At 44.3% G+C, this 12,074-nt stretch overlaps 1 protein-coding gene across 2 annotated transcripts in view; it reads right to left on the minus strand.

Annotated features, from left to right (window-relative positions):
• The window catches only part of LOC144509212 (stromal membrane-associated protein 2-like), a 72,532-nt gene that overhangs the window by 17,440 nt on the left and 43,018 nt on the right, over window positions 1-12,074 (minus strand). Inside the window, exons 4-8 of one of the 2 annotated variants that reach the window (XM_078237708.1) lie at window positions 10,560-10,638; window positions 9,919-9,999; window positions 8,966-9,047; window positions 6,627-6,754; window positions 4,403-4,532 (exon numbers count right to left, since the gene is read on the minus strand). In XM_078237708.1, coding sequence (XP_078093834.1) covers window positions 4,403-4,532; window positions 6,627-6,754; window positions 8,966-9,047; window positions 9,919-9,999; window positions 10,560-10,638 — 500 coding nt within the window. Of the gene's footprint in view, window positions 1-4,402; window positions 4,554-6,626; window positions 6,755-8,965; window positions 9,048-9,918; window positions 10,000-10,559; window positions 10,639-12,074 lie in introns of both variants that reach the window. The other variant, XM_078237707.1, reaches the window with a different exon arrangement.

The raw sequence follows: 12,074 nt of genomic DNA on the forward strand, positions 1-12,074 counted from the left end.
ACCCTATACAATTGCAACAACACACCTCTACTTTTATACTCCAGTCCCTTTGCAATAAATGCCAACATCCCATTTGCCTTTTTTATATGTGCTGTACCTGCATACCGATTAATGCAATAGTAAGGAAGAACATTAGCCTGGGCGATGTGGAATCTGTATGGGTGGAGCTGCGGACATCAAAAGACAAAAAACGCTAGTGGGAGTTGTGTACAGACCAAACAGTAGTGGTGAGGTTGGGGATGACATCAAGCAGGAAATTAGAGATGCGTGCAGCAAGGGTACAGCAGTTATTATGGGTGACTTCAATCTGCATATTGATTGGGCTCACCAAACTGGTATCAATGCGATGGAGGAGGATTTCTTGGAATGTATAAAGAATGGTTTTCTCAACCAATGTCGAGGAACCAACTAGAGAGCAGGCTATCGTAGACTGGTATCAATGCGATGGAGGAGGATTTCTTGGAATGTATAAAGAATGGTTTTCTCAACCAATGTCGAGGAACCAACTAGAGAGCAGGCTATCGTAGACTGGGTATTGTGTAATGAGAGAGAATTAATTAGCAATCTTGTGTGAGAGTGACCATAAAATGGTAGAATTCTTCGTTAAGTTGGGGAGTGACACAGTTAAGTCTGAGACTGGGGTCCTGAACTTGAAGAAAGCTAACTTTGATGGTATGAGACATGCATTGGCTAGGATACTTAAGGGGTTGACAATGAATAGGCAATGGCAGATATTTAAAGAACACATGGATGAGAGGGGTGTGGAGGGATATGGTCCAAGTGCAGGTCAGTGGGACTAGGCATAAAATGGTTCGGCACAGACAAGAAGGGCCAAAAGGCCTGTTTCTGAGCTGTAATTTTCTATGGTTCTATGAACTTCAACAACTATAGATCCCTGTCTGGGGTAAGAATAAAACAGGGAAGATGGCTCATCCATGGCTAACAAGGGAAATCAGGGATAGTGTTAAAGCCAAAGAGGAGGCATAGAAATTAGCCGAGGACTGGGGGAAATTTAAAATCCATAGAGGACGACAATTTGGAATATGAGTGTAAGCTTGCAGAAAACTGACTGCAAAAGCTTCTATAGATATGTGAAGAGAAAAAGAGGGTGAAGACAAATGTAGGTCCCTTACAGTTAGAATCAGGTGAATTTAGAAGAATGAGAGAGGATCTCATAGAAACATATGAAATCATGATGGGACTGGACATGCTAGATGCGGGAAGAATGCTCCCAATGTTGCAGAAGTCTAGAACTAAGGGTCACAATCTAAGAATAAGGGGTAAGCCATTCAGGACTGAGATGAGGAAGAACTTCTTCACTCAGAGTTGTGAACCTGTGGAATTCTCTACCACAGAAAGCTGTTGGGGCCAGTTCTTTAAATATGTTCAAGAGGGAGCTGGACGTGGCCCGTGTGGCTGAAGGATTGAGGGGTATGGAAAGAAAGCGGCAGTGGGATACTGACAGTGCATGATCAGCCATGATCATATTGAATGGTAGAACAGTCTCAAAGGGCCGAATGGCCTACTCCTGCACCTATTTTCTATGTTTCTATAACCAGGACATTTCAGTAAATGAGATTCCCAACTTCCAATTAACAAACTGTAGAGAATTAATTGTAATATTTAGTTCAAGGACATTTAAAAAAAAACCTATACACAATAAAAAAAATGTACTTTGAATAAAATATTTAAGAAAACAATTCATCACCCAATGTGAGTCCCAAAAGCAGGACCCTAGATTTAAGAATTCCATTATCTACTAACTGGGCTAACTGACTGCGTAAGAATTCCCTACACAAAGCCTTTCCAACTTGTTCACAATACAGACTACAACATGTATCCCAGTACATTAAAAATAAAGTATTGGTAAGTGATTGAAATGTACCTTTCTGCAGCATTAAACTAGCTCCTGCGAGCAATCTGGAATGGAGGAACAGGCTACAAGTGGCAGGGGCCTTCCAGCCAACAGGAGTAACAATGATTAAAAATGGCATGATATTGCAAAGTGTAAGTGAGCAGGGAGACCTGATGTCCAAATCCTTAAAGGTGAAACAGCAAATTGAGGTTAAAAAGACTACTTGGGTTTTTAAACAAGGGAATAGAATCTATAAACAAAAAAGGCCATGTAGAACTTTCTTGTACATCACTGGTTAGTGAGAGCATCGCGGACAATTCACACACATCAGGCAAGGTCTAAACACTTTACAAAGAGCATGGAGAGGTTTACCAGGATTTTACTAGTGAGGAGGAACTTCAGCCCTGTGAAGAGTTTGGGAAGGTTGGAACAGAGAAAGTGAAAAGGTAGAGGTTTTCAGATGATGGGAGTTTAGGCAAGAGTGGACAGAGAAAAACTATTCCCTCTGGTCAATGAATTCAAAACCATTAGCAAACAATCTCAAGGGAAGATGAGGAGAAATGTTTCAGGGAGTTGTCGGGATCTGGAACATACTACCTGGAGAGGTGATGGAAGCTGATTCCATAAATAATTTAAAAGGTCAAGTGTACATTTCTATATTCTAAATGAACCCCCTTTAGCTTGAAGGAGAAGCAGGATTCTTACACACAGACAGCAAGTCTGTTCTATCTAATCACCAATCGGCTAAGGCACAGTAACTGCTTACTGCAACAGAATATTTACCCCTGATGATTCTTATATTGAATTAAAAATTCCCTTAACCTGCCACATCTCAAATCACAGCAGACTGTGTGGCACAGATGTTAAGGAGGTTGTGTCATTCACTCCAGTAACTGCCATCACAGCTCATGTTTACCAATAAAGCTGTGCTAAGATTATCAGTGGATATACATAGTACTGGAGAGAGAGCAATAGACAGGAGGGAATGGATACAAAAGCCTGCTTTTCTCCAGGACGTGGAGATGCTGGCGTTGGACTGGGGTAAGCACAGTAAGAAGTCTGTGAGACCACTCCATCTGACGAAGGAGCAGCAAGCTCCGAAAGCTTATGGTATTTGCTACCAAATAAACCTGTTTGACTTTAACCTGGTGTTGTGAGACTTCTTACTGTGCTTTCTCCAGGACCACAGAGAGCTGTGGAGGCCAAGTCAATGAATGCCTTTACGACAGAGATAGAAAGGTTATTGATCAATAAGGGGACCAAGGGTTACGGGAAGAAAGCAGGAGAATGGGGATGAGAATATCAGCCATGATTGAATGGTGGAGCAGACACGATGGGCCGAATGACCTAATTCTGCTCCTACATGGTCTTATGGGATGAGTATGAAACTTCACATCTACATGGCATAGCACAGATTTCAACCCCAATGTTGAGGTGAGAGGGAGGTGGGGCTGGGGGGGGGGGGGGGGGGGGGGAGGGGAGAATGGGGGGAAATAAGTCAAAAAAAATTCTATATCATACAAGTCTGTTAGCTCATTTAACACTTAATGACTGCAATATAAGTTTCCATTATCTGCCTAAATGTTTCAGAGAATGGGGAACCAGCAGGAATCAGGTTTGGGAGAAGAGTGCAGACAAAACTTGCCATCTGGGAGTGATCACTCGTTTCTACCTAGTGTTTTATAGCCTTATTTTGAGTTTTCTCAGTTAATTTGACATGTAAGCTTCAGTTATATAATCCAAGAATAACTGCTAAATGCAGGGACTGATTATTATAAAGTACTGGTTATAAAATATTTCCAGATGACATCCTTTTGTACGGATTATGGTGATGTTAGTTTTGGGGTTTCTAAAGTTAAGCTAGGTTTCCCGTAGCTTTCTCCTTGTCTCAAGGCCATGGGTGGACTGAATGAGCGATAATGCACAGGGAGGAGAGTGATATAATTACCAAAACTATAAAAAATGGTGCTGATCCAGGCAAATATTTCAGCAGAACTTGTTTCAAAGCAGTGGGGAAAGGCCATTTCCTATCTGTTGGGAATAATCAATATTTGCCAGCTTTTAGGAAGGCGATTTCTTCACAGCTACTTGCTTACCATGACAAGCATGGTCAGAGGGCCCTCAGTCTGGCTACAACACTGGAATCTTCTGCAAATTCTTTGGTGCTCTCACCATTTAACTTCACTTCTCGCATTGATACACAGCTCCATGGAGTTATAGTGCCTGTGCCACACATATCAAGGGCTTAACCAAGGATTAAGATTTCAAATGCTTCTGACATTGCAGTCATTTGTAAATAACTCAGTCTGTTGGAGCTCCGTTATCCCCAACCTACCCTTCAGCAAACATTCAGCCACCCAATCCTGGCTCCTGCGATCAGCCAACCACCCCCCACACCACCAAGTGCCAATCTTTCCAATTGCCAGTCCCCGGTTGTGGCCTCATGTTAATGGCTTGCCTGCCCAGAAGTCACTAGTCTATCAGAATAAAATGATAACGTCTTTGGCCTTTCAGCGTTTTACTCTCATCCAAAGTCTGGTCACTTACTTTGAGTAGGTACTTGGTGCGATTGTGATCCATAAAGTGACAGAATGGAGTCCTTCGAAAGTTGCTTTTTTCCAGAGTCCTCCATTTTCAGGTTGGGATCAGCAAAGAGGTTCAGGTTTTCAGCTCCATCCTGTGGAGTGGAAACCAAAGCCTGTGAAACAAAATGTTAACACAATGATGTTCTCAAACACACTCACTGAAAACCTTCCTCCTTATGTTACAGTCAGAGACAGAATTCCTTTGCTTACATTCAAACTCTCTACCCGAACTATGTAGACAAAAGTATTCACGAGAATGGGTGGAACACTGTCACTTGTCATGTTGATGACACAACAGGCACTGTAACCCCGTCACTTGTACGTGGACACATACACAAATACTGAGAGACACATGCGCGGGCGCGTGTGCACAGGCAAAGACAGACATGTGTGTGTGCGTGCACAGGCAAAGACAGACATGTGCGTGTGCGTGCACAGGCAAAGACAGACATGTGCGTGTGCGTGCACAGGCAAAGACAGACGTGCGTGTGCGTGCACAGGCAAAGACAGAGACACGTGTGCATGCACACAGGCAAAGATAGACACGTGTGTGCACACACAGGCAAAGGCATGAGACACGTGCGCGCGCACACAGGCAAAGACAGAGACATGTGTGTGCACACACAGGCAAAGGCATGAGACACGTGCGCGCGCACACAGGCAAAGACAGAGACATGTGTGTGCGCACACAGGCAACGACAGAGACACGTGTGTGCACACACAGGCAAAGGCATGAGACACGTGCGCGCGCACACAGGCAAAGACAGAGACATGTGTGTGCACACACAGGCAAAGGCATGAGACACGTGCGCGCGCACACAGGCAAAGACAGAGACATGTGTGTGCGCACACTGGCAAAGACAGAGACATGTGTGTGCGCACACGGCAAAGACAGAGACATGTGTGTGCGCACACAGGCAAAGACAGAGACACGTGTGCACGCACACAGAAGCAAAGACAGAGACACGTGCGTGCACAGAAAGGCAGACAAGACATGTACACATGCACAAAGACAGGCACACATGACGACATCCCGACACACACCCCCCACGTCCCCAGTGGAGATTATTTTCCTATTCTTTTGCTGGATGTGGGTGTCACTGGCAAGGCCAGCATTTGTTCCCATCCCTAATTACTTTCAAGGTGGTAGTGGTGAACTGCTTTCTTGTGCTGCTGCAGTCCATTTGGTGCAGGGAGAAACAGAGAATAGAAGCAGCAGTAGGTCGTTCCATCCTTCCAGCATGCTCCGTCACTCAATATCATCATACCTGATTTTCCTTCTCAACATCATATTCACACCCTCTCCCGAAAGCCATTGACACCTTTAGAATCTAGAAGTCAATCTATTCCCTTCTTAAATATATTCAGTGACCTGGCCTCCACGGCCTCTGTGGTAGAGAATTCCTCAGGTTCACTATCCTCTGAGTGAAGAAGCTACCTGCACAGTTCCAGGATCTTGACAGTGAAAGAATGGTGATATAGTTCCAATTGAGGATGCTGTGTGTCTTGGAGGGACAGCTGCAGGTGGTGGTGTCCCCTTGCATTTGCTCTCCTTGTTCTTCCTGGTGGTGGGGATTGTGGATAAAAATGGAAGGTTGGTCCCTCGAGCCTGCTCCGCCATTTAATACGATCATCGCTGATCTGATTGTAACCTGAACTCCATATTCTCACCTACTCCCAATAGCTTTCAATCCGTTGCTGATCAAGAATCAATCTAGCTCTGCCTCAAAAATATTCAAAGTCTCTCTTGCTTCCTCTAAAGGTGGTGGAAGCAGAGTTCCAAAGATTCACATCTCTATCCTAAATGGGTGCCCCTTATTTTTAAACAGTGAGTTCTAATACTAGATTCTCCCATAAAAGGATCTAAGTAAAATCTAAAGTAGTGCAGAGCTCGAGTATTGCTGAAAAAAAGGAGACAACTTTTGTCGAAGATTTTCATCTTGGGCTCATCAGGACAATTCACGAAATGTCCTGTTGAGTGCATGATGAAAAGCTTTGACAAAAATGTCTCTTTTTCAGCAATACTGAAATACAGGGGCACAGGACGGAGGGAATGATGCATGTCTGTTGTGGTTGAGTCACCCCCTCATGCTGGCCCAGAACTCCTAAATTGCAGGTTCTGAATAATTCTTCCAATATCCAAGGATGCAGCACCAGTTCCGTGTTTGGGAAATGTCAATACATACCGTGCTTGGGAAAGGGCTGGAATCAGGTAGTGGGTTGGACACCATGGGTCCAAAGAGGTCCAGGTCACTGGTTGGTGCCGTGTTTGGATTCGAGGTCCCATTGGAGGCAGGAGCTACAGCGGGGGCATCTTGGAAAAAAACAAAAGATTCAGAATATCAGCCAGGCAACAGCTTCTGGACTGAAACCCCGTCATACAGGGCAAACTTTACTCAAGCAAAACCACAGAAAAAAGTTTATACAAGTCACAAAAGAGAGAGCATTAGGTACCTTAGACTTGATAGAAAGCATGGGCAGCTACACAGATATCATTGCACAAATTGTTGCTGATTCTCACCTCCAACTCAAAGCAAGGCAAACTCACAATTTTACAAAATGCACCAATCTACCAACTGACCTTGGCACTGTTCTCACCAGTTGTGGTGTCCAGGCTTATGTCGTGGCTCAGTTGGAAACATTCTCGCCAAGTCAGGAAGTTGAGGGTTCAAATCCCACTCCAGGACTTGAACACAACAGTCAAGGTTGCAACTCCATTGCAATACTGGGGGAGTGCTAAACTATCGGAAGTAGTGTCTTTTGGATGAGGTGTTAAACTAAGGCCCCACATGTCCCCTCAGGTGTGTGTAAGAAATCCCATGGTACTATTAACCTGGCCAATATTTATCCCTCAAACATCATCACAAAAACAGATTATTTGGTCACTATTGCATTGTTTGTGGGAGCTTGCTGTGTGTAAATTGCCTTTGTGTTTGCTACATTAAAACAGTGACTACATTTCAAGAGGATTGAATTGGCTGGAAAGCACTGAGATGGTTGCTGGTTGCGAAAGGCAATGCAAAGCTCTCTAATTTCCTTTCACTTTAAGCTAACCTAACCAGCTGATGATCTAGTATTTCACGTGTCTGTGGTGTCACATCTATTGTTTATCCCACTTTCCTTAAACAAGCCAAGTAAAGTACTTTGGCTTTGTTTTAGAAAGGACTTTGCATTTTCTTAAAACTTCTTGAAAATGTGTAATAAATGCGGAGGAAAATAGAGACACACAGAGCTTTGCGTGACCAGCACCAGAACGGATGAGGGAAAGAGGCCAGAATCTTGGTTGAAGTATGTTATTGTCCTAAGAATGTTTACCATGAGTATTAAGGAAAGGCCAGTCACCAGCAATGCGTACAATCGCTCTAACACCTTGCGTGGCATTTGCTGCAACTAATTCTCCCCAGTATTGTGTACAGTTTTGGTCACCTAGTTACAGGAAGGATGTAAATAAGATTGAAAGAGTGCAGAGAAGGTTCACAAGGATGTTGCCGGGACTTGAGAAGCTGAGTTACAGAGAGAGATTGAATAGGTTGGGACTTTATTCCCTGGAGCGTAGAAGATTGAGGGGAGATTTGATAGAGGTGTATAAGATTTTGATGGGTATAGATAGAGTGAATGCAAGCAGGCTTTTTCCGCTGAGGCTAGGGGAGAAAAAAACCAGAGGGCATGGGTTAAGGGTGAAAGGAGAAAAGTTTAAAGGGAATATTAGGGGGGGCTTCTTCACGCAGAGAGTGGTGGGAGTGTGGAATGAGCTGCCGGATAAAGTGGTAAATGCGGGGTCACTTTTAACATTTAAGAAAAACTTGGACGGGTTCATGGATGAGAGGGGTGTGGAGGGATATGGTCCAAGTGCAGGTCAGTGGGACTAGGCAAAAAATGGTTCGGCACAGACAAGAAGGGCCAAAAGGCCTGTTTCTGAGCTGTAATTTTCTATGGTTCTAGAAGTACAATTTGCTCATTTGTACAGGGCCTCTTTAAACATAGGGCAGCTTGTTTGATCAGGGCGAGGTAAACAATAAACAGGGAATAGGCCAAGGTGCAGCAAATTACTCTGACTGGCCACTGAAGTAACAGATATAATAACCAGGATGCTGTTTCTCAACCAATGAAAACAGATCAGGAAAATATAAAGTCATTAAAAAAACACTTCAGAATGAAACTTAAACTAAGCCCCTCAGCACATCCTCTGACATTTTATTAGTAATTCATTTACCCTAATCCACCAAAAAGCTCTTACTTCAGAACTCCTAGCCTTCTCACTCAGCATTGATAAACTATGAACTCCTTGAGCTCTCCATTGAAGGGAATTAAACAAGGGTCCTCAGTTTAAGGTTGACATTTAAAGATCTGAGATATAAAGAAGATATAAGGAACTGTTGAATGTGCACTCTGCTCAGGATCTTCACTTGAAGACCATACCAGCAAATTAAGGAAAACATGGCTAGGAACTCGAGAAGCATAGGCAATGACTGCTGTACAACTGAGAGGAACAGTGTGTTGAGAGAGCAGGGATAGTCGTTCTTACCTAGTCCCAGCAGATCAACAGTCGGGCCAGCAGGTGTCGAAGGGCTCATTTTCAATTGCTGCTGTTCATCTTTCTTTGGTGGCTTAACGGGAAAAAGAATTTAAAACAGTTCACTAAGTGTCACCAAAAGACAGGTTTCATCCAGCATAATCTGGAAGGCCTCGCGAGGCGAGCGGGAATTGTTAACCCTGAACAGACACAACACAAAGGCCAAATAACTCGTCCAGATGAACAGTCACTGAAATCAAGCCTTAACTCTCTGTCTACAGATGCTGTGGAGATGCCGGCGTTGGAATGGGGTAAACACAGTAAGATGTTTTAACAACACCAGGTTAAAGTCCAACAGGTTTATTTGGTAGCAAAAGCCACACAAGCTTTCGGAGCCCCAGGGGCTACCAAATAAACCTGTTAGACTTTAACCTGGTGTTGAGACTTCTTACTGTGTTCACCCCAGTCCAACGCCGGCATCTCCACATCATGTCTACAGATGCTGCCAGGGTGCTGAGTATTGCCACTAGTTTCTATTTTTATGCCAAATAACTCATTTCAGAGCCGAGAGGGAAAGTGCAGTGAGTGGAAGCTGCGCATTTGTTCCAATAATTGTTAGTGATCCGAGTTACTTTGCTGCCCCAGTGATGTTTCCACGGACACCTTAGTGAGACAAATTTACTCAAATGCTCCCATTTACAACAATTTCAAGTTTCTTCTCCTTGTCTCATCATTTTGTTTCTGATTATAGGATTAGATTTTATAATCCTTCATCCAAAGGTTTGGAAATTTTGCCACAACTATCCAACGGGCCTCCACCAGATCCGCAGTATTTTCAGTGAAGACACTGCTTCCCAATCAAGAATAAAATCTAGTTGTTGCACTTGCAGTTTGATCACTCTCACTCGCTCACTAACTAACTCCCCTCAGTCTGAGCCTGGGGTACAGACAAACCATGCACTCACCACTTTAACTTTCTCAAAGATAATTGACGGAGTTTTGCTCTCCTTTTCTTCACTCTCTTTCTTCCATTTGCTGTTTTCTTTCTGGAAGAGAAAAGCTGCAGCTTTAAGCAGACTGTGGGGTGGCAGAGTGTGGAACAGAAGCTCTGTCAGAATGATAACCCCATGTGGCAGGCAGCAGCCCAGCAGAAACCTCTCGACGCACATCTTCACAAATCTCGTGGGGGATGCAAAAATGCCAATTTCTGTATGGATATTGTATTTATTTGAACAGCATTCCAGTGGGATCTTATTTTATTTGGTATGTTACTTGTTTAGTTAAAGTTCCCTGTTGGTTAAATAAATAAATTGTTAAGGGTTCATTTTAAAGTGAGTGTCAGGTACTTCTGTTAGTTACCTGCTAGGTGTTACTGAAGAACAGTTCACACCTTCCCACACACTTAACAGATTACGAGGTGAGGTGTTCCTCTTTGGGGGGATTTGGCGTTACTTCTCAAAAGGGGCCAACCTCTGCATCGTAACACGTACAAGGCCAGAGAAGATTGTGAAAGAGCTGGATATTCTGCCCGAGCCTTCCATTCTGACCCAGTGCACTCATGATTTGTAGAATTTCCATCACAGTTACTGAAGGAAGTCTCACTCACCCTGAATGCAGCGATGTCAATACTTCTATCCAAATACTTCTTCTTTTCATATTTGTCTCTTATGAAGCTCTCCACAGCTCTGAGCAACAAGTTAAAGGTAAAATTAAAAGAGAAGTGGATTTCAATACGCTAGGCAATACGCTGACCTGGCTCCACACCAAGAGGCTGCTGAATAATCCGGAATGAATTTGCCAAGGGATTCCGAAGTGAGCTACCAGTCCATTTCTGGCTCCAAAACCAGATAATGCTGCAGCTTTATAGGACCCTGGTTAGACCCCACTTGGAGTACTGCGCGCAGTTCTGGTCACCTCATTACAGGAAAGATGTTGAAGCCATTGAAAGGGTGCAGAGGAGATTTACAAGGATGTTGCCTGGATTGGGGGGCATGCCTTATGAGGATAGGTTGAGGGAGCTTGGTCTCTTCTCCCTGGAGAGACGAAGGATGAGAGGTGACCTGATAGAGGTTTACAAGATGTTGAGAGGTCTGGATAGGGTAGACTCTCAGAGGCTATTTCCAAGGGCTGAAATGGTTGCTACGAGAGGACACAGGTTTAAGGTGCTGGGGGGTAGGTACAGAGGAGATGTCAGGGGTAAGTTTTTAACTCAGAGGGTGGTGGGTGAGTGGAATCGGCTGACGTCGGTGGTGGTGGAGGCAAACTCGTTGGGGTCTTCTAAGAGACTTCTGGATGAGTACATGGGATTTAATGGGATTGAGGGCTATAGATAGGCCTAGAGGTAGGGATATGATCGGCGCAACTTGTGGGCCGAAGGGCCTGTTTGTGCTGTGGCTTTCTATGTTCTATGTTCCACCTTTATTGGCATGCCCATCAGCTGCTGAAACCCTCCTCCATAAATATGTCAGCTCTAAGCTAAACTGCACCAAATACTGTCCAGGCCACTCTCCCATCTTTCATTCTCCTTAAACGTGAACTCACCCAAAACCCTCCTGTCTGTGTCCTAACTCAGTATGGTGTGCTGGCCTTTATCAATCGAGGGATTGAGTTTAGGAGTCGGGAGATAATGATGCAGCTTTATAAGACCCTCGTCAGACCCCACTTGGAGTACTGTGCTCAGTTCTGGTCGCCTCATTACAGGAAGGATGTGGAAAAGATTGAAAGGGTGCAGAGGAGATTTACAAGGATGTTGCCTGGATTGAGTGGCATGCCTTATGAGGATAGGCTGAGGGAGCTTGGTCTTTTCTCCTTGGAGAGACGAAGGATGAGAGGAGACCTAATAGAGGTGTATAAGATGTTGAGAGGCATAGATCGGGTGGACTCTCAGAGGCTTTTTCCCAGGGTGGAAATGGCTGCTACGAGAGGACACAGGTTTAAGGTGCTGGGGGGTAGGTACAGGGGAAATGTTAGGGGGAAGTTTTTCACACAGAGGGTGGTGGGCGAGTGGAATCGGCTGCCGTCAGTGGTGGTGGAGGCAAACTCAATAGGGTCTTTTAAGAGACTCCTGGATGAGTATATGGGACTTAATAGGATGGAGGGTTATAGGTAGGCCTAAAAGGTA

This window comes from Mustelus asterias, chromosome 21 (genome assembly GCF_964213995.1).
Source record: "Mustelus asterias chromosome 21, sMusAst1.hap1.1, whole genome shotgun sequence".
NCBI lineage: Eukaryota > Metazoa > Chordata > Chondrichthyes > Carcharhiniformes > Triakidae > Mustelus > Mustelus asterias.